Source organism: Eublepharis macularius, chromosome 16 (assembly GCF_028583425.1).
Source record: "Eublepharis macularius isolate TG4126 chromosome 16, MPM_Emac_v1.0, whole genome shotgun sequence".
In the NCBI taxonomy this organism is placed as follows: domain Eukaryota; kingdom Metazoa; phylum Chordata; class Lepidosauria; order Squamata; family Eublepharidae; genus Eublepharis; species Eublepharis macularius.
Window position 1 is genome coordinate 18,364,865 of NC_072805.1, and position 27,046 is coordinate 18,391,910.

Here is a 27,046-nt window from a genome sequence, read left to right on the forward strand (position 1 = left end):
TACAAAACTCTTGCTTACAGGGATCAGCAGCGATTTTATTAGTAAAAAGTATCAAATGCAAAATCAGAAGTGTCAGTAGAAAAATAAAAACATGACATTAGCAGTACTGTTATTCTGGCTGTACAAAGATTTGTTCGCGTATCACAGAAAATAAGCTAAGTACAAAATTTCAGATGCAGCCTCAGTGCAGCTCAGAAAAACCTCCATCACACGCAAGGAGGACCAACAATGGCAGCTCTTGGGAAAACACACCTTAAAACACACCCCGGGCAAAGATCACAACACGGTGTCCTCTTGACTTACCCTTTGGGGCGTTTAATGCTTCATCACAGCCCCTTGTAAGTGCCGAATTTCAGAACACATTTTGCCAAGAGGGCAACCAGTTCCACTATCAAGATGGGGAGGAGAGCAGAGAAGGCTAAAAAGCTTTGCTGAGCTTCACCGATTCCTTGCATTTTCTGGCCATTACAGGCTTACAAATACCAATTTCTGCTGGACAAGATTCTGGTTACATCCGTTGCTGATGGGTGACAGCCTTTATGTCCACTAAGGTTGCAATCCAAACATTTAGCAGCAAAGCAAAGCAGATTTGATCTTGAGGTGAGGAAAAGAAAGAGGGGGGGGGAAATGTTTTCAACTGCTGGGTTACCAAAGAGTTCCAAAGAAACAATCAAACTGAATGAGCTGAAAAACAGACAAGAAGCGGGACAGAGAACTACGATCAAAACAGGATAGTGACATTTTCGCAGATCAGGAGAAAGAGCAACAAACAACAGCTATAAAGTGCTTGCTCAGCCCTAAGGCACAAAAACCCACAACCAAAGTCACAGTGATCAGAGAATCTCACTGAATAATCTTGATTGTTACAGAGGCCTGATAGGAAGTGCTGCCTCTTCCTAACTAGCGATTCTTCTACCAGCTACAGCATAGTTTCACACTATGCAATTTACAAAGTTCTGAAATTCTATAATGGGACAAAGACAACAGTCTGGCCCTAGAGCCTCAAAGACAGCTGACTTGAGGAAGGAGGCAGTGAATATTATAATGATATACACTTAGGTGATGGGGAAACTTCTTTTTAAGTCTACCCGACTATTTCTAGCCCGTTCAAAGAAGTGTCACCTCAGTACGCAATGGGGCTGTGAGGTTTCAAAGCACCCCACTGCAAAGTCACCCTGCGAAAAAGATGTCTAGATTGACACAGGGAGGCGTTTCTATCCAAGGAACTCCATGCATGTTCCGAGACCATGAGAGTTAACACCAGATCTTTAAGTTACATTCAGGACACTGGTAGGATTTACCACCCTATGACAGGCTGGTAAAACCCCGGAGCCCTCCCTCTAACCAAACCTCTGGAAGAAGCATTTCTGAATTCCCAGGGAAAACATCAGAGCGATCTGTACTTAAAGATGCACAACAGCCTGGTTAGGATTTTAAGACTGGTCACTGGGAAAAGGGAAGCGGCAAATTGTACAGGCACTTGTAGGGTCAAAAAACCAACCAATTCCCCAAGCGTGAACCCCAGTTTGTGGATACAAGTGCCAGCTGTTACACAACACATTGAACACGCACAAACTTCTAAAAATCCAGAGCAGCACAAGTTTACACAAACAAGTTTAAGACAATGGATTATCACAACACCGCTCTCATAAAACAAGTGCTAAAAATATTTCACAGCTTAACAGCGAGTGTGTGCTCGGGTTCGGGAACGGGCTAAAATCACATTTAATGGATTTCACCTTTCTACGGTCTGTCTTGCAAACAAGAAATGGAGTGACTGCCTGCAAGCTTCAACAGAATGGTACTTTCAAATCCACTGCATGTTTTTGAGGTAGTAACAGAGAATATCTTGCGTTAAGACAGCAATAGCTGGAAGCCAAGAATTCCTTGCCAGAAGAACCATTTCAGTGAGCCCTGTACAGCTTCCAATTCACATTTCTCCCTATAACAGCTGTGAGTTCATTAAAGTGCATCTTCCTTATGGTAATCAAGTCCAGACGTTTCTGAGGCAATCATCCTAAACTACTTTTAGCTACTATAAAATAATCTCGTCTTCATGTTTGTTCACTGCACGTGCATGCACACACAACCCAGATTGGCACTTAAGGTTACAAGAACAGTACAATTTATAAAATTACATTCCATTTCAGCTAGGTTTAAGAGACAGGGTGAAAGCAGAGCTGGATGTGAAAGCTTCCACCCCATGTGGCAGTGCTCAGCAAAGATTTTAAAACATTTCATCCCTCACCCATTCACACACGCAGTCACTCTACCGTAATGACTGGCCAGAAGACGGAGATTCTGTGTAAGTCCTGAAGAACAGCCTCATTTGCGTTAAAACATCATTTGGAGCTCACAAAATGGGTGGGTAGAACAGAGTCTTTTCCAGCACTCGAGAGAATTTCTTGATCAAAGATAAGAGGGCCCTTCAAACACCAAAATAAGCCATTCTTGGAAGAAAACTACTTTGGGGCATGGCACACGGCGAAAAAGTCTGGTATAAGCTTCAGCAAAACAAATGGAAGCTGTGCCAGAGCTTCTGTTTGTTTGGCTTCCGTACAACACCCATGGGGGTTCAGCAGGAATGCTTCCTTGTGCATCATGTCCTTTGACTTCTTCGACAACAAGGATCTCTGTGTGATGCTGCTCAGTCCGTGCCATCATTTCCAAGGCAATGCTAAAGCGTGGCTAAAACCCGTAAGAAGGAAATTATCACCACACAGCAGGACTGCCCCACTCCTAATGTTAGGGCCATAAAGGGGATCATCTCCTTCCCAGCAGCTCTGTAAACACCAGCAATTGCAGCACCTGTAAAGGGGGTGGGGGGAGAGGATACTGTGTTTACAGCCTGGTTGCTCTCTCCCATCAATCTTCCCTTCCCACACAACACAGATAAAGCCTACAGACCAATTTCCACTGACGTTTCTGATGGTTTCAGCCATAACGTTAGCACTGTGGATCAGTATGAGAATCTACTTGGTTTAAGCATTTTTGACAGCAGCTAACATGAAGCAAGAGGTTCAGATGGCAGCTGCAGGATTACCCTCAGGTTCTTATCAGCCTGCCACTATCTCACCTGTTTTCAAACAGTTACAACAGCTACTAGTTTGTTTCTGAGCTGGTTGACACTTGTTGAGTTTTAAATTCTTTCCTGAACAGGGAGGTTGAAAGGACTCTCTGCGCCCCAACTATGGTTTTAAGTTTGCCACCTACTGGCTGTTTCGTTGCATACAGTACAATGCCTGCCTGTAATGTGCTATATTCTGCACTTTTTGTTTTGCGCCTCTTGTCCCAGGGCACAAGGGCATTTACATGGATAAAAGTAGTTGGAATGGTGAGAAGAATCCTTTCTCCCCTTTCACTTTTTTTCCTTCTTCTTTTTTTCCTCCCCTGATTAAGAAGCCAGGTCTCAGAGCTATGCTGCAGGAAAAGCAATCCAAGGGAGGTTAAACAGAAGACATGGAAAGGATTAAGCACCTCCCTGCTGGTGCTCTTTTAAGTGCCTCCCTGTACCCATATGTGACACGGCAAAGGCAAATGGGGAATTTTGTTATCTGTTGCCAAATGTCTCTCTGCACCCACAGCCTTTACCAGACGCACAGTTAGAAAGATGCTCGCTTCATTTGCATCCCGGCAGTGCAAGGAGCTTGCCCACTTATAGCTGGGGTGGGAACTGACTAACGTTTTGAATAGCCGACCTACTAGTCAATGTTCCAGCAGTTATTGGTCCCACGACGCCCATCAGCAAGATGCTCACTGACATGAACTTGCCGTATCTGTGCCGCCGAAGGGTGAAGAGAGCCAGGAGTCCTGCAGGGATGTGGAAAAAAAGGGACGACACCAGAGCCCACAGGAAGACTCCATACCACATCTCTGACAGGAAAGAGGAAGGGAAGTGGAGAGACAGATTTCAGCATTGCCACACCGAGCAATTCAACCCAAGATCAAGCTTTTGCTTGATGTGTATTGGAACCCACACGGGCCCCACAGTGCACAGTGGTTGGACTGACATATGGGGGGAATTCCTCCCAAAGCCAACAAAACTTTAATATTAATAATATACACAACCATATACTGGGTTTATAGAACGGTATATATTCTCAGCATACTAAGTCATCCAAAAGGAACTCATAGAATGACAACACTGCCCTATTGAAGCTCCCAACTCTAAAAATAGCATTTTTCAAACCACTGAATGAGCTGAGCCTTGTATGATTCACTGATAATGCTTTAAACGTTGCTAAGCAAGAATGTACACTTAACAAAGCTTGAGGGGCTAAATGATTCCTACCACACACTCTTGCACTTAAGAACACAGGAAATGCCTTGCTGTGTCGCAGCTTGGTCTTCCTATTCTTAGCTCACATTCCCACAACTAGCAGGAGCGAGGTGGCGCCCGTGAGTCACTGACAGGCCAACCCTTCCGCCCGTGATAACAACCATTCCATGCTACCAGCACATCTAAAATGTGACTCTCTTACCTCACATATGACATTCCTGGAAGACGCCATCACAGAAGGGAGGCATCCCACCTGAATCTTTAGCTAGCTCCAAGCCTAGTGCTTCCATGCTGAGAGAAACCCCACCCTAATGTGAATACAGTTCTGCCTAACGGGAAGACCAGAGAAGGCAGCCCTTGGGTGAAACCTTGCTGAGATATGAGTCCCCATATTCAGGGGGGGGATTCCTGGAGATTTGGGGAGTGGAGCCTAGACAGGGTGGGGTTTGGGGAGGGACTTCAGCAAGGTATAATGCCATAGTGTCTACCTTCCAAAGCAGCCGTGCTCTCCAGTCTTATCTCTGTGGCCTGGAGATCAGTTACAATTCCGGGAGATCTCCCTCTACCACCTGGAGAATGGCAACTCTACCACAAAGTCACTGAAAAGAAGCCCCCTCCCCGCCATTCAATAGGCAAATGCAGCTTAAGGGCAACCCCAGAGACATGGTGTCCCCCCCACCCCACCCCGCCGTCTCCTGCCAGTTCTGGGTTGGGAAATTCCTGGAGACTGGAGGCCGAGGAAGGACCTCAGCCAGGATAATGCCATAGATCCCACCATCCAAAGTAGCCATTTTCTCCAGGGGAGCCGTTCTCCGTGGCCTGAAGATTAGCTGTGATTCCGGGAGATCTCCAGTCACCACCTGGAGGTTGGCCACCCACCCATCAGGCCTCGGAAGCCGGCTTTGGCCAAGGGCGGCGGCCTACCTGGGAACTGGCAGAAGGCTTCCGAGCAGGTGGCGTTGCCCACCGGCGCCACCAGGCTCAGGTTGAGGATCTTCTGGAAAAGCCCCGCCGCGGGAGCCGCCGGGTACCTCCCCGCGCCGCCGCCCTCGTCCCCGTCCATGCCGCCGTCACCATCGCCCGAGCCGCGCCAGAGACGAGAGGGGCCAGAGCGCCACACAGTCCCCGCTTCCCGTGCAGAGAACGTCGCTCTGCTCCTATACCGCCTGCTCTATGGTGGGAGGGGGGGGATGCTGACCGGAAGTCGCTGTAGGAGACGGCGAGGAAAATCGGGCCTGCTTTACGACTCCTTGTGGCTTTAAAAGAATGCAGCCGTTGCGTTGCGGAAGTGTAACTAAGGCGAGGCAGTGTCACGTGGCTCAAGGCTGGCCTCCCTATTGGCTGCGCTCCCTTTCCCCGTTTACCGCTAGATTCGAGAAGCCATTGCGATCCTCATAGACTACAGCTCCCGGCATGTACCGGGCACCTGCCTCTCTGTTATTTGTGAGGGCTTGCAAAGCACTTATGAGGCCTTTAAAGGAAAATGCCTCTTCAGGTTTCCTCATTTCCGGTTTCTGACTGATAGCTGGGCGGGACTACAGCTTCAGCCGGAGCCTCTCTTTCCCTAAACCTCTATGGTGAGCTAATTGCGTTGTTTCATTGGCTACCGCCAAGCGGTGACCTTTCAACTTCGGGCCCACAGCTGTTTCCTGTCGCGCTCTGGATCAGTGGTCGCCGTTCTCTATGGTGGCGGAAGGACTCTCGGTGGCCTGGAGATCCTTTCCTGTTTTGAGCCGAGCGTTGTGTCGGTTTGAGCCGTGCTAGAAAAGTCATGTCGGACTCGGAGGAGTATTCCTCAGAGGAGGACGAGGATTACCTTCCTTCAGGTAACCTCCACCTGCCTTCCGCCTTTCGGGAAAGCAGAGAGCGGACTGAGGAGAAAGTGGGCGAGCATACGGTTGCCAACCTCCAGGTGGGGCCTGGAGATCTCCCGGAATTACTCTTGATTTCGCCAAGCGACGGAGATCAATTCCCCCTGGAGAAAATGGCTGCTTTGAGGGGTGGATTCTGTGGCATCAATAGATAACCACTCCTCAAAATCTCCACAAATTCTGTAACTAAGCCAGAATTGGCGACCTTGGCATTAAAAAAAAATTAGAGACATTTGGTGTAGCAGAAGAATGAATTTTAATCCTCTTTGAGATCTGTATACATTTTGTACTTGTTTCATCAGTGGGAAATATAAAAAAATATAGTCCGGATGCTTCCCATATCAGCAGTGCTTGAGCATCTGTCCTGGGAAAGTTTCTCTTTAACTTCGCTCCAAAAAACAGAATTCATCGCCGATTGGCAACTTGTGAAGCAGTATAACACAGGTTAAGACCTGCAAGGATGTCTCTTCATGGTTGTTAAATCCAGGCCAAGGCCCCAGTTCAATCCCTGTGTCTTCCATTAAAGGATACTATGTTGAGAAAAGATCTTTCTACATCTGAGTTCCTATAGAGCTGCTGCTAGTCAGAGGAGGCAATACTGCTTTAGATGGAGCAATCTATGATTTTGCAAAAAGGATTATCATGTGCAAGTTTTAGTGAACGTGAGTTGGGCTTATGATACTATATAGATATGTGGCTTCTTTTCTAGGGTAGGGCATTTGTCGTGTTGTAAACCAATGTGATTGCATCCTTGAGAACCTGGGTAAGGATTGGATGTGGGACTAAAGCAGTGGACATGATCAAAGAGACCATTCTGCCCCATGGCATTGCAGTTGCCTCCTCTTCTTTTCCTCTGTTAAGATGCAGTCCCAGGACCCCAAGCCCTGGAGGACTTGTTTGGTAACTCTAGTTCTCTTAACACAGGTGAAGATTACAGTGAAGATGATGTGAATGAACTGGTGGAAGAAGAGGATCAGGAGGAGAAACCGTCATGCAGGGAAAAGTGCAAGAAGGCTTCCAAGGAGATCAGAGGCCGGTAGGCACTCTCTAGCTTCACTGTGCATCCGTGGGAGTGAGTGAACAGTTGGTGAGAATTACCTTGTGGCTGGCTGCAATCATTTACATCCTTGACCTTCTTAGGATGACTTATATTGTGCCTTTGGCTAGTACATTCTTTTGTGGTAGTGCTTTGGGAAGCGATGGCAGCAGCAGAGTAGCATCACCACTAAGATGCAAGCAAGGACAGAACTCACTATATACTTGCAAGGAATTCTGTACCAGCTTACAGGGTAAAATCATAGAGTTGGCACCAAGGGTCATCTAGTCCAGCACCATGTAGGAAATTTACACCTTCTCCCTCCCACTCTGCCAGTGACCCCTGTCTGGAGGAAAACAAAAAGTCTCCAGGATCTTTGGTGTCTAGGATTTATATATGCCGAGTTCTGTCTACAACGCCTAACATTCCTTGGCTTAGTATTGGTAAGTTAGTAGAGCTGTGGATTGATCTGTTACCATGGCAGCTTTTCAGCTTTGTAATCCTGGCCTATAGGGCTTATGTTGAAATACATACTGTATCTCTTTTACCTATGAATCTTTCAGACCAGCTCAGGGTTCAGTTTGAAAACTACTGTAAAGGGGTTGGTTTAGCATAGTGGCTAAGGTAATAAGCTGTGGCTCAGGAGGTCCCCTATTCAAAAGTTGCCTAAGACTCTTTCTCTCCCCACCCTCCACACTTCGGAGCCCAAATATGTAATATTGGGGTAATAATATTTGCTTACTTTATTGAGCCATTTTGAGGATTGTTAGAAAACAATGTGCGTGAATTATTGCGAATTGTGAAACACATATACGATGGTTGGGCATATAAGAGATAAAATTTTGCAGAAGATAACTGACAGGCAATGGCAGAGGCATGCCTACTAACGTGCATATGGGTTTTGACAATGTTCATCCTTAGGGAAAGGAACAAAGGAGGCAGCCTCCCCTTAGAACCAGGTGGCGAAACCTCAAAGGATGATACAAGCGACAGCAAGGATGATGATGATCTGGAAGATCTAGAAGAGAGTTGCTCCGTTGTAAAGGAAGAAGAGAAAAAGAAGAAAGAGGAGGCTTTGTGGGCCAGCTTCCTCAGCGATGTGGGCCAGAAGCCTGGAGCTGCTGCTACGGATCACGCAACCTGTGTGCAGAAAGACAAGGTGAGAGCAGTCTGATCCACGGCAGAAATGTATGATTGGCATGCTTGCTAGGTCACCAAGGTCTTTTAAAATAAGCACCTTGAATCTGTGATTCTATGAAATCGCCCGTTTGGCTGCTGATGCGGTCTGATTATCCCAGCAGTTGGCCAGAGCCCCTTGCTGCTAGTTGATTTTTCTCATGAAGGAAGGCTTTCAACCATAAACTGGGATTATTGGCTGGCAGTCAAGGTGATGGTGAGAAAAGAACGAGGCAGACTTTGCAGTTAAACATGGAGCAACTTAGACACGGAAGTCGGGTGAGTCATTAAACGTTTCACCCTTTTAGTTGCAGCTTGGACGAGTCTTTAGAACATTTTGACATAGATGGCATCGTAATAGTTGAGTGTAGGAAATGTTGGTTGCAGCCAACCTTGGCGCTGAAGTTGATGAAAAGTGCTTCAGACCACTTGCCTGAATGCAACCACAGAGCTATTTAACCTTTTGTTTGTGTAAGGTTTGGAGGTGAAAAATTGTTTCCTGCCTTTTGTGATGAAGGGGTGGCATATGTGGGGGTGGGGGTGCTAAACAAATAACTTCCCTGACATTGATAAGCTAGGCAAGCCCCATCGTGGAAACAAAGCAGGGTCAGCCTTAGTTAGTAATTAGGTGAGAGACCAGGGTTGCTGTGCAGAGGCAGGCAATGGCGAACCCCCTCTGTTAGTCTCTTGCCTTGAAAATCCCAGTAGGGGTCACCATAAGTCAGCCACAACTTGATGGCACTTTCCACCACTATCAAATAAATAGCTCAGATGAAAATGAATGCAGAGGCAGTGGCTTTGGCCATAAATTCAGACCAGTTCCTACCACCTTCCATTTCTCCACCACTGGGCATGTTTATTTATTTAAGCCATTTGTCTCCTCCTCCCTTCTTCCGCCTCAGTCAGGACCCAGGCCAGGGGGGTGATTCTGGCCTGACCTCATGGCTGGCACTCTAGTGAAATGCCTTTGTGACAGCAGTTTTCCCAATCTAACCTTTCCATATGCGAGATTCCACTTCCGTCAAGTCTCCCTCTGTGGTCAGAAAACTACTCGGCTGGCTAAGAACACAAGTTGGTGAAATGCTGCAACCTCTTGGAAATACCATGTCAGCCTGACCGCCTCCCACCCATAACAGAAACCACTCTTTTGGCAAGGTGGTGGTATTTCTCAGACATCACCTTACTGTGGTGACTGGGCTACTTAGCTCCGATCATACACGGCTGTCCTAATAGGTACTGTACACAGGCGGGTGCATTTTTTTCTTTGTCATGCACTGAGGCCTGTGGTTTCCAGGCACACATGAAGCTACTTGATACTGAGCCAGGCCACTGGTCTTTCAAGGCTGGTGTGATCAACTCTGACTGATAGCCACTCTCCAGAGTCCAGTTGCCCACTTGTTCCTTTTAACTGGAGATTTATTTACTTCACCTGTACTCCACTTTTCTCCCCCTGGGTACCAATGCGGCTTACAGCATTCTTCCCCTTCTCCATATTATCCTCAACTCAGCGCTGTAAGGTAGGCGAGGCTGAGAAAGTGTGTGACTGGCCCAAGGTCAGCTGACAGGACTCCATGGCAGAGCAGGAATTTGAACCTATGGTTCCTAGATCCTAATCTAACTCTAACAACTACTTCACACTGGGGATTGAACTCCGGATCTTCTGTGGACACTGCAGATGTCCTGTCACAGAGCCGTGGCTCCACCGGTCAGAGGAAGGGGTCTAACATCCAGCCCTGAAAAGTACAAGCCCCAGTGCTCCAGTTGTCAAGTGAACATTCCCGGGCCCATTTTCCTGAGCATTTAGAAGTAGTTTTGTTTCAGTGGCATCCCTGGCCTGGCTACAAGAAGTATATTTCTGTGGAGAGGCTGGGATATAAATATTTTAAATATTAGTCTCCCTTCACAAGGAGAGACTGCTGAGCAGTAGTAAAGAAACTAGAGGCAGCATACGGTACGTTTGGCCTTCAAGATGACTCTGCGACAAACACTAGAGGGAGTCTTAGCTGATGAATGTGATCTCTCACCCATTTCTTAGCCCGTGGGGAAAAAAACTTGCAAGCCTCAGGAGATGTCAAAGGAACCCCAGAAGCCCAAAGTCGCCATTACCGAAGTGTTTGACTTTGCGGGCGAGGAAGTCCGGTAAGTCTGGCCTGTTGTCTCTTCTGCTGCAAAGAGAAGTGCATCGCGGTCTTCATGTAGCGATAGCATTTACCTGGCAAGGACCTCTAAATGGACTTCTTCCTTGCCTCTGTGGATGGCAGGGCAAACAAAGGATCTTGCATCAATGTGTTGGTGCATGGGCTTAAAACAGAAGGGTGATCACGCTGCTCTGGGTAAGCAGAGTACAGCACTATTGAGCAGTCTTGGGCAGAATTGTAGCCTTTGAAAGATTGAGGCAGAAGTCTTTGTCACTTTTTACTCTATTAGAAAAGAGCCAGGAATTGGTTCTTGCATTAGGAGCTCCCTGCACCAATCGTGGGATCTTTGTGTGAAAGTACTGTATGCCTGCTGTTTCTCTTGCTGAGGCCTGAAGATACAGGCTTATCCTGGCTGTTGTGCTGGTCTTCAGAGGAACTGGAAGGGACTGGGTTTGTTTATCCCACAGGCTTTGTATTGGGGTGTGATTCATGCACTTGAACTGTTCAGGGAGGAGGGAAAGTAATTGTTCACCAGATCCACCAAGGTTACGACCAGGGAAGCGACAGGTTGGAATAGCAGGAAGGTAGGCTTGCATTGGACATTAGGAGATCAGTTGTATTAACAAGATAAATTATAACCCTTGTGGAGTGGTTGTGGATTCTCCTCCCTTTTATCTTGGCAAGGAAGTAATAATAATAATAACATTCGATTTATATACCACCCTTCCGGATGACTTAACACCCACTCAGAGCGGTTTACAAAGTATGTTATTATTATCCCCCCAACAAAACACCCTGTGAGGAGGGGTGGGGCTGAGAGAGCTCCAGAGAGCAGTGACTAGCCCAAGGTCACCCAGCTGGTTTCAAGTGGAGGAGTGGGGAATCAAACCCAGCTCTCCAGATTAGAGTCCCGTGCTCTTAACCACTACACCAAACTGGCTCTATAGAATCTATTGAGGTTGCTTAAGCAACAGAGGTTGGACTTAAATGAACCTTAGGCAGATAAATGAGGGAGGGTGGTTGGACTGAAAATAGAGCAAGCATCTGCATTGAAGTGAGATCCGTTATCCGTGATAGTTGAGGGCAGAGACAAAAATACCTTTAGTTGCCAGATGTTGGGACAGACCGTGAAGGAGAGGGGAATTCTGCGATCATGCCCTGCTGGTAACTTTTCCAAGAGACATTGGGGGTGTCCACGTCTTTGAAAAAGCATTTTTTGTCTGACCAGGCAAGGCGGTTCTCGGGTTTCTTTCTGTGCTGAGATGCTGAAGTTTCTGATACTCACCGATTCCTCATGATTAGCGCAGAAGGGCCCCTGAAAAGCATGTCTCATTTTCAGAGCAAAGGTCAGAGTTACAGGCTTTGCCTTCTGCACGCGAGGCGCGCTTCCACTTTTGCGGAACGTAAGCCAAGGTACAGCCTTGTGCAGTCAGAGCTTCCTGCCAGTTGCTGTCAGGAACAGTGACTCTGTACTGCTATTTGTCTAGTGGGTGGCCGGGGATATTCTGGTCATGGAAGGATTGCCACGGCACTAGTGCTGAACTCTAAACATTATTTCTTTACGTCATTTATTTATTTATTTACGTCATTTATAGTCCGCCTTTCTCACTGAGACTCAAGGTGGATTACACAGTATGAGGTTAATACAATCAGTATCAAGTACATTTCAATACAATACCGTAAGGTAAACAGATATAAGTTTAAAAGACATAGCATTAGCAAGGATCCAAGACAGAGTAGGAAAAAATACTGGAGCAAAATATAATCAATTCTAGGACTAACATTAGACAGCATGGAGCGCTGGTTGTACACAGGAGTACATATTTAAAGCAGCAGATAATATATAAGGCAAAAATAGTGATGTAGTCTATGATCCCCAACTCGTTAGTGAAGTACCTGAGACCCCCTCCCTACAATGCAGCCCTCCCATTTGAGTAAAAAGCCTTTTTGAATAGTTCGGTTTTGCATCGTTTATGGAAAGCCAGGAGAGGGGGGGCTCTTCTGACTTCCTCGGGCAGGTCATTCCACGGGATAGAGGCCACCACAGAGAAAGCCCTTGTACAGGCTCCTCCTGATTTCACCTGTGTGCAGCCTGGTACCTGCAGGAGACCCTGTTCAGATGAGCGAAGCTGCTGTAGAGGAACATAGGGAGGGAGGCGGTCCCGTAGGTATGCCGGACTAAAGCCATGAAGAACTTTGTATGTGATAACTAATACTTTGAACTGAGCACGGTAAACGATGGGTAGCCAGTGGAGTGACTGTAGGATGGGAGTGACGTTCATGCTCCTGCTCGCTCCTAATAACAATCGAGCAACATTTCACATTCCTTTTCCAAGTTCCATTTAAATTTTTCTTCTCTCAGCCTTCTCAATGCTAGTATTCATACATACATGCATACTCGCCCCTAGCTACCTTGCCTCAATGACAGAGCACATATTTTGCATGTGGAAGGTCCCTGGTTCAGTCTGGCAGTATGTGATCCTCACAACAGCCCTGCGAGGTAGGTTAGGCTGAGAGCTGTTGCTTAGGCCAAGGTCATCCAGTGAGCTTCATGGCAAGTGGGGATTTGTACCTGGGTCTCCCTAGGCCAATGTTCTCACTAGTGCCCCCAAACTAGCTCATTCCGTATCAGTATGGTGGGCATCTTTCAAAAATTTCAGCTGTGCAGTTCTAAAGGTTTAGTGGCACTAAATTTTTCAGTAGAGAGGGACAGTTTCTCTGAGTCCCATGACATTTTGTTTCTGAGATCAGCAGCTCTTCAGCAGCAAAAAGGGGCAGAGGAATTGGTGGGACTAGGAATTGGTGGAAATCACCACTTTCAAGAAAACGTAGAGTCCTTAAACTTTCCAAATGTGTAGTTGGATACATGGCACCCTTAAGACTTCCTTAATACCAACCCACCCCTGTAAAGGGCAAGAAATGTCTCCAGTCTCCATTAGAGCCACGACAGTGTTCTACAACCCATTTAAACAAATGTATTTATTTACAAATGGCATATGCCACCGTTCTGCCCAATCAGGACCACCAAGGCAGCTAACGAAAGCAGGTTATTCTTAAAAACTGAATGGTAAAATACATATTTTTTTTAAAACTCCAGCAATTAGGATATAGGGCAGGAGAGAGGGATCTTTGATTAAACAAAAAAATTCTTTACCCACCTGTAGAAGAACAGTGATGGAAGGCGACAGGTGAATATTCTTGGGGGTAGCAATTCATAGATGTTGGCGCCACAACCAATATGGCCCTGAAGAGGCAACTCAGTTACATTCTTAAATTGTGAATGCCAAATGGACTCATCAGTGGCGCTGGTTTGGCCTGGCATGAAAATTGGTGCCCGAGTTATGTCTGGGAGGCCCTGCTAGCTCCTCTCATCCCTCTGTCTGGTTTTGGCTGTGCAGAAATGGTTCTGTGCTTCCAATCTGAATCTGTTCTCTCTCTTCTCACAGGATCACTAAGGAAGTGGATGTTTCGTCCAAAGAAGCCCAGATCTTTTTGAAAAAGCAAGAGCAGAAGGCAGCCAGCCCAGTTTCTCATCCTACAGGTTCTGGGTAAGGCCTTGGTGTCCTAGTCATCAGTGGACAAGGTCACCGGGAGGCTTCTGTTCTGCTGTGCAGGAGGGGATAGGGGAGGGCTCACTGAACCCTTGAAACCAGTGGCGTTTTAGGATATGTTAAGCCCCAAGGATTTTCTCCATTATTAGACCCTCACCTGCCCCTTTGAGCCCTTCTAGATGGAAGGGTGCCTGAGCTCCAGAGGTCCTGCAGGTTTTATCTTACAGGGATGGAGACATTACACCATCAGATAAGTGTAGCATCTTCCCAGTTCAGTTATGCGCTTCTGCCCCTGCTGGGTCTGTTTGCAGTCTTGCTTGAAGGCAGAGAGGTGGCCTGGAGAGGCGTGAAGTTTGCTTGGCATTTCCCTCTCGTTCAGGAGCTCTTGGTTCCAGCCCCTGCCTTCCAAACTGCACCTGCATGGGTTTGCGGGTGCCGCTGTAAAATCCTTCGTTCGTTCATTACGTGGCTCGGTGGTGGAAAGTGCCGTTCTGTCCATCTGATCACATTGATGTACGTTCCACAAAGAGAAGGTGATTTGAAGGACCAGGCTGCCCTTTAGAATTGCCCTCAGGCGGGCAGCGTTCTTGTCGGGCTCAGAAATGGAGCTTCCTGCCTCACTCTTCTGAGCCACTTTGCCAGATGGAGACATGGCTGCCTAGATGGTGAGTAGAGCCCCGGCAGATCATCTACAGTAGTAAGACGGCTGGTTTCAGAAACTCCAACTCTGTGCCTAAAAAGCTGTGCCAGACACGGCTCATCAGATGGCTTCAGGAATGCATGTGCCTGGCGTACAAAACTCCAGGGAGAATTCTTAGCCAGTTAGTGCAGCAGCAGAGTGTTGGCAGTCTTCAGCACTAATGATAGGAGACGTCTGCAACGTGCAATCTGCCTCTGCATTTGCAAAGCACTGTCCCGTGTGTTTGGCTGATGCAGTCTACGGGCATCAGGTACTGCAGCAGGCAGCGTAAGTTGCCATGCAAGTCAGTCAGACCTGCCTTGGACGGTGGCACAGCTTTCAGACACTCTGTCGGTTAAGGATGCCTTGTTCATCATAGTGAGCTCAGAACTTTGGGCTTACCCCAATTGTTCCTACTGTTCAGAGGTATGGACAGCTTATTCTTCCTTTCCTGAAGAGAGGTGCTTTCCCCATGTTTAGCACTTCGTCCCTGGATCTTTATGTTCCTGCTCTGGAAGTCTCCATGCCTGTAGGAAGTCTCCTTCCACCCGCAGGCAGAGGAAGCTGTAAATAGCTGCTTTCTCTGCTCCCAATAGGCGGAAGCAACCGGTAGTCAGCAACACTCTCCGCAGGGGAAAGTGTCCAGTCTTCCGTTCCTCTCTCATTTGATCTCCAAAATTACAGCTCTGAGTCTGTGACCTCTGCGGTCCTTTGATGCCTCCCACCTTGCTTATAAGCTAACAGGAGGTGAAGTTCAGCTTTGGCGCAAGTTGGAGCAACTTCCTCTTGCTCAGGCGTGGACTTGACTGAAGGGGCCTGGCCTTACCCATGGCAAATTGCAGGGTCAATAAGAGCGCCTTTGTTTCTAACAACTGGGGAATGCTCGTGGGTCCTCTTCTGTTCCCTGCCCCTTCCTCAGCTCTTCTTTGAATCTTTAGTTGATGTGTCTCTTTCAGTCTGTGTGTTTGATCTGTCCTGTATGAAACTGACTGTCCTGGAAGTCACCAAGGCATTCTAGAGTTCTGAAGGAAATGGAATTGTCTCAGTACCCCCCTGCGGATTTCCAGCGGTGTGTACCAGTGCTGTTGGGCGGCTGGCCCAAAGCAAAGAGGAGTTCTGGGACTGCCTCCTCCAGCAGATGAGCCCATTTCCTGTCACTGTCCTTGTCATACCGTATCTGCTTTCCTCCTTAACCACTGGTTGCTTTCCAGCTTCCGCCAAGGACTCTATCAGCACAGACTCGTGTATGTCCTGCCGTGACCCCTGGCGTCATATTCCTTGCAGAGCTGTTCACTTTGGGAACAGTCCGCTGCCTCATCTTTTGATGTTGATTGGAAGAAGGCTTAGCCAAATGCAGATGAAAGTTTTGGCTGGGCCCTGGGCAGGGTGTGTGTGTGTCTGTGGAGAGACTGATGCAGAGAAGTTAGCCGTGTTCATTGTCAACACCAATGCAACTATTCAGATCACAAATGAGAAGGTGATTATCTTGCTGTTCCCAGCCACCAGGGGGCAGCAAACTGTCTTCTGTCATATAAACAATGAACTCCAGTTCCTCTCCGGATGATGTCATACAGTCTCCTGGATTTAATAGCCATTAGAGATGCTTTTTTTCCAGGCCAGAGTAGGGCCTCGTGCCTCAGACTGCCCCTCCAGGAGTTCTGACGGCATCACAAAAACATCCCACAGGTTTAAATGGTTACCAGCCTTGGTCCGCTGCCAGATGTGCTTTTTGGGGGTTTAAGCGCTGTAGTTTGTGCTCACCAACGGCATCAAGATAAACGGCCTTCCTCCAGCTTGTTTGAATTAGAAGCTCATGTCCAAATGGTCTCTTGCTGAGAGAAATGCCGGCCTTTTGGATCTGCAGCCTCGGCCAGACTGCTGGATCTCTGAGCTAGCATTTGCTGTCTTGGGGGGAAGCGTAAACTCGCCTTCTTTGGGAAAGGAGGGCAGGTGAGCTTTGGGAAGAATACAGTTGAAAGGAACCTTCTGTCTTAAAAGGCAAGCATCTTCTGGCTGCGTGGGCTGCCAGCCAACCACAAAAAAGCATTTCCTGTGCTTTTAAGCGACTGATAACATTTTGCAGTGTTTGGAGAAAGATGCAAAGCTTTCTCTCGCGTCAAGCTGCTGTGCTGCTTCCCCGATTCCCTGGGCTTTGGAGGCCCTTGGGCTGTATGATGCTTCGTCTTGACTCTGTGCCAAATCCAGGGTAGCAGTTCAGGCGGAGGAGGCTGATTTGTCCCAGGCTTTGAGAAGGGAGGGGCCAGGCACTGTGAGCATCTGTCCTTCATTAAGCAGCTCTGGGCTTTTGTGGAGGCAGGGAGCACAGCTGCACAGCCCCAGTTTGAGGAGGCAATGGCCAAGAGGGGAGCTTGTAAAGGCAGCTCCTGTAGCTGCAGGCATTTTGCCCTGCTGCCTACTGGCATTCTCCAAAGAGAGCATCGTTGGCTGGTTTGAGAATTCCTTTGGAGCAGGGGTGGGAGGTGGGGATGGGCAGAGCTTCGAATTGGGTAGCGGTTGTCGGCAGTGCCGTGGCTTGGGTTTACTAACCGGCCCATCATAATCAACGCCAGAGTCCTATGCTTTGTGCTGAACAAACAGGATCCCCTGCCAGCTACTAAGTCTTTTCGACAGCACCAGCTTTGAGTGCTACATTTCCCCTCCCAGCTGTGAAAGTACAATGACCAGCCAGTAGCACCTGTCTGGCAGAGGATCTGTTTTATTTTTTAATTTTACTTTAATTATGTCCTGCCTTTCTCTCTGGTGTGGACCCCAAATGGCTTACATCTTTCGCCTCTCTTCCATTTCCCCCCTCAAAATAAACCTCGTGAGGTCAGCTCGGCTGAGTGTGTGTGCCTGTCCCAAGATTACCCAGCAAGCTTCCATGGCAGAGCAGGGGTTCAAACCTGGGTTGCCCAGATCCTAGTCCATCCCAGCCACTGGCTCTTCAGGGATGAGGGCAGGATCCTGGGAAGAGTGTGTGCCCCCTTTGCCTCTCGGGTGCTTTGGCGCCCCTCGCCATTCTCTTTGTCTGGTTTTTCCAGGCAAGATGCCTCTCCTGTCTTGTGGGCATGATTGGGGGGGCAGTGTTGATGCGCATAGCCCTGCCCCCTCTGGAGGACATGGTAGAACCTGCCCCTGTAGATGTGTCATACTTTACCACCAAGCTCCTGCAAGCCCGCCCTTCCTCGCCATCCAAAATCGCTCCAAGCAGCTGTTTTCAGCTGCTCAGTCCCACGTGGCACTTCCATTCAGGAGGCAATCAGGGAGGCTTGGTGGATTTTGAGCCTAGAGAAGCTTTCGAGCAGACTGTGCTGCCTGATCTTTTTCTTTTCCTGGCAGCCTTTCTCTTTGGCAACGGGAACGCAGAGGGCTTGATGCCAGACCGCTGAGCTGGCTGCAGAGGGGTTACCGGCACCTGCTCTGAAGATTTCCTTTGTAGTCATTGTCTGCACATGTGTACTTTTTTGAAGAGTCTAGAAAACGGAACGGAGGGTGGGGGACTCTGCTCTGGAAATCTGCTTCAGCTTTTATCCACTGAAAACTCTTCCAGCAGGAAAAGGGGCAGAGCTTGGTTATCATGGAAAAACACCTCCCATGAGTGTGGGCAGAAATACTGCAAGCTGTTGGGCTCCAGTTGCTTTTTCCTTTCCCTGGGAATTCCAAAAGGGAGATGTGTAGGTCAGGACCTTTGCAGGCTTCTGTTTATTGCTATATGAGGTCCCACAAGCTTGCTAGGGAAAAAGATAGCCGCATCTAGATAGCATTTCACATCATCTGAGTAATCCATACAACAGCCCTGTAAGGTGGGCCAGTATTATTTCCATTTGATGGAGTGGGCAAGCTGAGTGGCCACCCACTGAGTTTCCAGCAGAGACAGGATTTGAACTTAGAAGCCTTTGGGGTTAGCAGCTGTGAACGTTTTCTTTTTAAAGCCAGGACAGCTGCTTCTTTGGTCTGGCACATGCCTACGAGAGGTGCTTCGAAGGTAGGCTGTGGCAGTTCATGTCAAGAGAAGGGTTCATGCCATAGGAAAACTGGGAAGAGCCCCTGCGTTTGTGCATGGGCAGGGAGAGAACAGCTTAAGCCACAGAGTGTGTGTGCCTGTATTTCTTACTGGCTCCTCTCTTATTTATTAGGGAATTCCTGTGACAGAGTGCTTCTCAAGGCTGCTTACTATTAAAATAATAAACTGCCTGTATAAAAAAGAACAAGCCCAGGGACATAAAATGCCAGACAATACTGTTGTAAAACAGACCTCACTCCTGAAGCAGGTGAGAAAACAGCTGGGAAGACAAAGCCCTTGATAAAAAGATGTGTTTTGGCCTGGTGCCTAGGAGACAGTAAGGTGTAGGAGGGCCAGGTGAGCCAAGTGGGAAGGGCACACCTTTGGAATACCTTCCCGCTTTAGGCTGCCACTGCAAAAAAGGCCATGTCTCTAGTTGCCGTTCACCTCGCCTCTGGAGGCGGAGGCAGAGAGCAGGGCTTGGGAGACAGATCTTAACTGGTGGGCTGGACAGTATGGAAGGAGAGTCCTTTAGGTACCCCCAGCCCAAGCTGTGTAGGGCCTTAAAGGTCCAAACCAGCACTTTGAATTGTGCCTGGAAAGAGATGGGTGGCTGGTGCTTTTCCACTACTTTAATGAGTTTTATGGCTGGAGAGGAGTGCAAAGAAAGGATTGAACTGCTCTTGAGGTCTTTAGCCGAATTGCAAGTAGGGCGCTACCTGCGGGAAGAGCGCTGTTCTCAGGCACACTGCTTGCCCGCTGGCTTCCATCCTGGCTAAAAGAAACCCTGAAGGCTGCTCTGACGCTCTCTTTCCCAGAGTTATTTGGAGAGTTTAAAACTGAATATTGAAGACGGATAGATAGGCACATCCCTCCCTTACTCAACTGGGAACAAGTTTACTTGTTTTGTGTTCCCTGTTCGGGACTGCTGATGCTCCAACCTCAGTAGACTGAAAAGCTTGTGAGCTCTCCTATGACCCCCCCCCCCCCAAGGCCTGTTAAGGCTGTTCCTTGAAGTTGAAGTGCTTCATCTTTAGTTTGCAATTGATAGGCAGTAGATTCAGGATGGACAAATGGAAATACTTTACTCCACAAGTGATTAAAATGTGGAATTCATTGCTAGAGGCTGTAGTGAGGGTCACAGACAGACAGCTTTAAAAGGAGATTAGACAGACTCATGGAGGTGTATCAGTGGCTTTGTTGTGGGTCGGGCCGGGCCAGCGCAGACTGCGCCGTCAGGGTGTGGGGCGGGTAAGGCAAATGCGCTCAGCTTTAGTTGAATAGTCAAGGTCTGGTCCGAAGTCAAGGCACAGTGTCCAAAGCCATCAGTAGCAGTAGGAGAGATTGTCCGAGCAGCAAGGTCAGGAGGTCCAACGGTCACTTAACAGTAGGTCCAAGGATACGATGAAGGGAGGGTCAAAATGGTCCATAATGTCACAGGAAACATGGCAAGGTCCAAGGTTGTGGTCATGGTGCCAGGGATACTGACTCGTGCTTCCATGCCCCACAGTTCTCTTTGGCTGGGTTTTGTGGCCATGTGTGGTTTGCAGCCAGCTGCTTGGAACTTATCCTGTAGCTACTCATCATTGTCATCGGCAAGCGGCTGGCATCGGGCCAGGAGGCGTGAACTGTGCTGTCTCTCCTGGAGCTCCATTCTTCACCTCCATCTCCGGCACTCCAAGGGTGTGGGTGATCCTGGAGCGCTTGAAACAGCTGACTGGGCTTCACCTGTTGCATTGGGGCTGGAGGGTGTCGGCTCTGCCCCAGGTGCTGGTTCTGAACACTGATCAGCCTGCAGCATCTCCTCCTGCTTGTTTTGAAACTGGCTACACAGGGGCTCCTCTTCTTCTGAGGAGCCCTTGCTGTCGCTGAGCCCTGGCTTAGTTCATGACAGGCTACTAGGCATGGTGACTAAAGGGAGCCTCCGCATTCAGAGGCAGTCCACCTCTGAATCCCAGTGCCAGGAGTTAACTTCAAGGGGAGGCCTTGGCCATGATCGCTGGCCCTCTAGCATTGGCCAGTGTGTGAGACGGGGTGCTGGACTAGAGGGACCAGTGGTCTGACCTGGCAGGCTCTTCTCATGTTCTTGACAAGGGTTACCACACCACCTCACTTGAACATAGATGCCATCTTTTTGATGCTGTTGGGGCATCTAGCCCAGCTGAGGTCCAACCACAGCCCTACTACCTGAGAGCTTTTCAGCTGGAGACTGGACTTGGCCCTTTTGCCATGCAAAGCAGGTTCTCTCCAGAGTTATGACCCCCCCCCCGCAAGCCGCCTTTAGCTTCCTGACTTCCAGATGCCCTATCAGTATTCTTCCATAGCAGCAATTTCTGCCCCAAGCCCTTGACCGCCTGGCTGGATTGTGTGGCTGTCTGCCATTTCTGTTCTCTGCCCTCAGAGCAGCCTTTCAATATATTTCATGGATTGTTGGAGACGTGGGAAAAGATTCTCTCCTGCCCTTCGCAGGCACCAATCCTGATGCAAGGCTCTGGCCAGAGAGCAAGGGCTGTACACCTTGAAAACCTCTTTCCAGAGAGCATCTTGGAAATGCAGAAACGGGAACATCTCAGAGTGACTTGGCGTTTTCAAGCAAAATATTCCAGCCGGTGTGTATGTGCTGGCCAAGGCTTGCCCCCCTGCTGCATTAGAGAATGCAAGTCATTTCCTCCCCAGGCCCTTCAGAAGGGCCCTGAATTTCCAGCAAGGAAGTTATCCTAGGAATGCAAATAAAAGTGCAGGCTCAAGAGCTCGGATGCCAGTTCTGTGACTTTGCAGCACGGTTTCCGAGTCTTCCCGGACTGATCTGCAGCAGCTCCGCAAGGTCATGTGATGTATGCACACTCAGGAAGCTGCTTCATATTGCTCCAGACCATTGTTCCATCACCGTCAGCGTTGTCTACTCAGACTGGCACTGGCTTTCTGGATCTCAGGTCTTCCGGGTCACATCACCTTCTTCCCGGTTCTTTTTAACCGGACGTACTGAGGATTGAACCGGGAACCTTCCACATGCCCAGCAGATGCTCTGCTACTGAGTCGCCACCCTGTGTTCTGGGAGGGGGAACCTAGCTGACCCCCCCCCTCTCTTGAGGCCATCAGCAATCACTTCTACGGTGCAGAAGCCTTGGGAAGGAAACAAACCAAATCAGGTTGGCTCCTCGCTCTGGGGCGATGGAAGCGGGTGCACCTGCTTTTAATTCCTGGTCCCCTTTTCGCTTTTTAAAACTAACTGGCGTAGCTATGTTGAAGCTGTTGCTTAGCAATGGAGGGAATCTCCTTGTCAGGGTGGGCAGTGAAGAGCCCACTCCGTCCTGTGTGTGGCTGGCTTCTTTGCCAGTCAGTAAGGAAGGCTCAGCAGCATGCCGTGCTTGGGCTTCCCTCTTGACTGCAGCTTTAGAAGTGCCCAATTGCAGTTTATTCTAGACGCTTAATTTTTGAAGATGGAGGATGTGAGAGCGGGGTCTCTTCTGGAGTACTGTTCCGTAGCTTTGGACCTAGAGAGATTTTAGGAAAATAGTTCCCAAGCGTTCTGTATGTGGGTGTGTGCGCATGCGTGTGTGCATGCGCATGCACAATTTAAAGTTTCTGTGATTCCGAAGGACCTCCCCTCCACTGCTCCGGCCTTGCTTTCTTTCAGCTGACTTCTGATGGGGGCTTCTCATTCTGGCCTCTCTCTTTGCTAGGCATGAAAGGATTGTTCCTGATGAAAAGACCTGGCCAAATTGTGCACCCTCAGAAGAGGCAGCTTGTTGTGCCTCTGCATGAACTGCTGCTCTGGGTTGTCCTCTTTCCGGTCAGGATGCATGCCCCAGATCAGCGACTCTTGCAGAAATGACTGTGGGAAGCTCCTCTGGACGTGGGCCGCTGCTTTTGCTTTGTGGTGTGTTACACAGTGCCGTTGGGTGACAAAAATGTGCTGCCTGTGCATTAACTTAATACCCCTTGAATTAACCATGTAAGGAAAGCCAGAATTATCCCCTTCTGGGGCATTAGGGTGGTTGGCTTGAGTGTATGTGGGGGGGAGCTGCTCTTAAGGCCCCCTCCCCTTCAGAGCTCATGACAAGATGAAATTTGAACTAGGTGCATCCAGGGTCAAGACTTGCACCAGCCCCTGAATTTGGTCAAACCTTGCAAGAATTTCAGCTGGCAGAGGAAGCCCCCAGGAAACAATATGGCTCCTCTCGGGGCCTGGCTAGGAATGTGCTTCTGTGTGTGAGCTCTGTCCAGCCGGACTTGTCATTTTTCAAGTATTTATTAATGTACTTCATTTATTCTCCTTCCCAAAGTGGTTTACAACATATCCCCGCCCCGCCCCTTTATCCTTGTCATAACCCTGTGAGGTAGGTTGGGCTGAGTGTGTGACTGGTCCAAGGTCCCCAAGCTTCCATGGCAGAATGGGGATTCAAACCTGGATTTTCCAGATCATAGTCTGTCACTCTAATTGCTGCTTAAAAAAGAGCCTCCTAAAACATTTCTCAGACTACAAGTGGACTGATAAAAGATCTACTCCTTGATTAAAGTCAGAGCAAAAAGAAAAATTTGGCCTGGCGCCTGAAAGAGGGCAGAATAAGTGCCAGGCAAACCTCAAGGGAAAGGCCATTCCACGGATCAGGTGCCACCACTGTAAAGTCCTCTCCCTGGTCGCCACCTGCCTCACCATTGACAGCAGCGTGCAGAGAGCAAACTGTGCAAGGAAGATATTAGCTGGCAGGCTGAGCAAATAAAAGGTTCCTTTTGGCCCTCAGAAGCTTTGGGAGAGAGAGATGTCTGTTGTTAATCTTCTGGAAACTAAGCTGTGTTTTGTTCTCTTAGCAGCCTCTTCAGATTAAAAGCCACAGGTTTCTCCTGGCCATCTTTTCCAAATTCCACTGAAGGTCAGGGAATCCTCTGGAACTTTGCCGTGGAGAGTAAAGCATATCCAGGCATGAGTTTGCCTTCTTTGTACCTTTTGACTCATATAAAAGTTCAGAAGAACTACTATAGCCTCTAATTCGTAACAACAAAAGTGTGTGTGTGTGTGTGTGTGTGTGTGTGTGTGTGTGTGTGAGAGAGAGAGAGAGAGAGAGAGAGAGAGAGAGAGAGAGAATGGACTTACAATTGCCATCTCTTAGAACGCTTAGGTTTGAGCAAAAATAGTTCAACGGTCACAAAGCACAGAGGAAATAAAATGAGTGGTAAATGCAATCTTTTCCCCCAAGCCTAAAACTTATCTCTCTATGATAGCAAGTTAAGGGGAAGGGAGAAGAATCTTGAAACTACCAGATTTCCGTTTCATCCTTACGTGCCGCTTCTCTCGGGAGCTTTTCATGAAGCCGTTTCCTTTTCATCCAGGCCGTATCTTGGCCGCTCTCTTTCCCAGCCCTCCCTGGAAATTCTAGTCAAAACTCCCTTCTCCCACTCTGAAATTGTGTTTCCCCATGCAAAGTGCTCTCCCTTTAAGCACTTGTGATTTCCCGCCACCCCCCTTCTACTTGTGGAAAATTACTAAGTTCTTAAGCTGGTTATTATTTACAGGCACTGAGGCCAGAGAAAGAATCGCCTTCATCCTGATGGCTACTGGCTTTTAACATGTAAACTGGCCTCTTCTTAGCCTGGCAGACTTCACTCTCGCCAGAAGACATTTATCTACAGTCTTTTGCTTATTGTTGAAGGTGGTTTTAGGCTAACCTCTGAGTGTTGGCCTCTTTGAGTTTTCACCTTGCAAATACCTGTGGGACCAAGGGGTACACTGCTACAGTACATGCCTCCCACCTTCTGCCAGGGTTTCCTTGAACACACTTTGTATTCTTTTTGATTGTTTCTGCCAGAGTGAAGCGGCCAGGCGGCCTCAACAGCCTGCTGGGGAAGTTGGGTACCAAGAAGCAAAAGATGAGCACGCTGGAGAAATCCAAGCTGGACTGGGAGCACTTCAAAGAAGAGGAGGGCATCGGGGAGGAGTTGGCCATCCACAATCGAGGGAAAGAAGGGTAAGAGGATGGCCCAGTTCCCAATGGGGCAGCGGCTCGGCGGTGGTAGAGCATCTGCTTGGCATGCAGAGAAGGTCCCAGAGTCAATCCTCAGCATCTCCAGTTTTAAAAAGGTGCAAGGTAATGCAAAAGATCTCTTATCCGAGACCCTGGCGAGTCACTGCCAGTCAAAGTAGACAACATTGGTAATAGCAAGGGGCTGTGGCTCAGTGGTAGAGCATCTGTTTGGACTGCAGAAGGTCCCAGGTTTGATCCCCGGCATCTCCAGCTAAAAGGATCTGGTAGCAGGTGATAGGAAAGACCTACCTGAAACCCTGGAGAGCCGCTGCCCGTCAGAGTAGGCCTTGACAGACCAAGGGTACAACTCAGTAGAAGTGCTCAGCAGAACCTCGAAGCCCTACAACTGACCTACCAGAAGGTGAAAACGATGGAATATTGCATGAGCCTCCGTGCTCCTTTCCAGTGTTTCCAGTGGTACGTGGTGCCCCTTAGTCCGGCAGCATGGTCCCTGCAGCCAGAAGTGTGCGCCTACACATTTTGACTATTCCAGATTTGGGAAACCACAGCTGTATCTCATTCTCCTGGTCTTGAAAGAAGGAAAGAATCCTCTACCTGTGGTTTCTCAGGCTCCCTTGCATTACAGGAGTATGTAGGGCAGGCCCCATACGGAATGCCTCTGAGGTTTCGATTTATATATCTGTCCCTTAAAGCAAATCTCATGAGAGCTGTTGGAGAGGCCGTCAAAGAGACAGTCGGAGGTCAATGAGTTTCAGCAAAAAGAAAAAAGCCGCTGTAAATGCACCTCATTTTCATTAGCACTTGCTTTAATGTCATTATTAAAAATTATTTATAGTATGCAATTAGCCAGGCAATCTGGGTTTGAGTGGGGTGTTTTTTTTTTTTTGGCTGCTCTTGACACTTTCGTTTTTTTCCCAGCTCAGTCCAAAGTTGTTGCCCAGGAAGTATTTGTCGGTGGGCAGGCAAGGAGTCGGATAGGGCCAGAAGGAAAGGCAAGGGGTGCCCCCTAGGCAATGAACCTGGCGTTGCTCTGCGCATGTGCTGCGTGGATGGGTTTCTCCATCTGTACACTGTACAAACCCCTAGTGGTAGAGGACAAACTAAGCCCTAAGTGGCATAGCCGTGCCCTCCTGTCTTTCACCTAGTGGCCCAGTCATCTAGCCCTGTGTTTGCCCCCCTGTTAGGCACCAACGTTGACTCTCTCATCTCCTTCCCTGCAGATACCTGGACAGAAAGGCCTTTCTAGAGAGGGTGGACCACAGGCAGTTCGAGATCGAGCGCGACATCCGGTTGAGCAACATGAAACCCTGAGGCTGCTGCAGATCCTTTTCCTAAGAACTTCTCTCATCAGGCTATCCCCAGAAGAGAGTAACTCAATGACCTGTATGGGTTTTCTTTTTTTTTCACCACACTAGTAAGTAGGTGAACTGAGGTCATTATGGCAGGGGTTTTTTTTACTGCCAGGGCGCTGCCGTGTGTGGCAGGTGCTGATCCAGTTGCTACTGGGCACTCATCAGGGGGTGCTTGCTCAGGAGAGGGGCTGCAGCCGGGTCTTTTCCTTCCTGGTCTTTTCCTTCCTGGTTATTAAAGAGGGAAGAGGCAGGCTTTGTGCCATGGAACTAAGACCGTGGCCACCGATTCCATCAGGCCTCATCAGCCCCAGAGGCCTCAATGGTTGGAGGTTTGTGTGGCTTCCTCATGCAGCTCAAGGATGCTGGGCAGTTGGGGGACGAGTCACCAGCCAGCCTGCTTTTTGGAGAGGCTTTTGCTCTTCTTGCTGTGGAGTCTCCCGTGTTTTTGTAAAACCTTTTCCTGGGATTGTTTTCTTCTTACGGCGAGTCCTTCAAGTAATTCACCTTCCTCGGTGCTCTTCCGCTGCCTCGGCGACTCGAGAGAGGCAGCATGCATGTGAGAAAGGCCCAGACCTCCTGGTTCCTTTTGAATAAAGCATCCGATCTGTATTTGTCATCATGTTGGTCATCCTTCTGTCATTGACAGTCCTAAATCAGCCCTAGCCAAGCCAAGAAAAAGGTTAATTGTTATAATTTTATCATCCTCGAGGAGAGACTGCTGCTCTGCCTCTGCCTCTGAAACATCTTCGTCTGGCTCTGAATTGTTTCAGGTCCTGCTTTCATCTCCTGGGTTACTAACTACGTCTGCTTTAAAGAGACCAGCAACTCTGGAGGAGGGAGAAGAGGTTAGTGGAGGAGGCCTGCATTAGATGGTGCAGAAGCAGTGTAGGCTGTTTAATCTGTCTGGCCAGCTTACCTACAGGGGTCTTTCCTACCAAGTACCCCTCGGATGGCGATGGCGATACCATTGAGATCTT

At 48.6% G+C, this 27,046-nt stretch overlaps 2 protein-coding genes across 2 annotated transcripts; one reads left to right on the plus strand and one right to left on the minus strand.

Annotated features, from left to right (window-relative positions):
• Positions 1-16: 16 nt before the first annotated feature.
• On the minus strand, positions 17-5,467 carry TMEM170A (transmembrane protein 170A). Its single transcript, XM_055000411.1, has 3 exons — positions 5,204-5,467; positions 3,703-3,873; positions 17-2,808 (listed from the first exon to the last, which is right to left on the minus strand). The coding sequence occupies exons 1-3, from the start codon at positions 5,340-5,342 to the stop codon at positions 2,678-2,680; spliced, it is 441 nt and encodes a 146-aa protein (XP_054856386.1). The 5' UTR covers positions 5,343-5,467; the 3' UTR covers positions 17-2,677.
• Positions 5,468-5,952: 485 nt separating this feature from the next.
• CFDP1 (craniofacial development protein 1) lies at positions 5,953-26,688 on the plus strand. The gene is made up of 7 exons (XM_055000931.1): positions 5,953-6,105; positions 7,075-7,186; positions 8,108-8,345; positions 10,398-10,501; positions 13,947-14,048; positions 24,541-24,699; positions 25,938-26,688. The coding sequence occupies exons 1-7, from the start codon at positions 6,051-6,053 to the stop codon at positions 26,026-26,028; spliced, it is 861 nt and encodes a 286-aa protein (XP_054856906.1). The 5' UTR covers positions 5,953-6,050; the 3' UTR covers positions 26,029-26,688.
• The last annotated feature ends 358 nt before the right edge of the window (positions 26,689-27,046 follow it).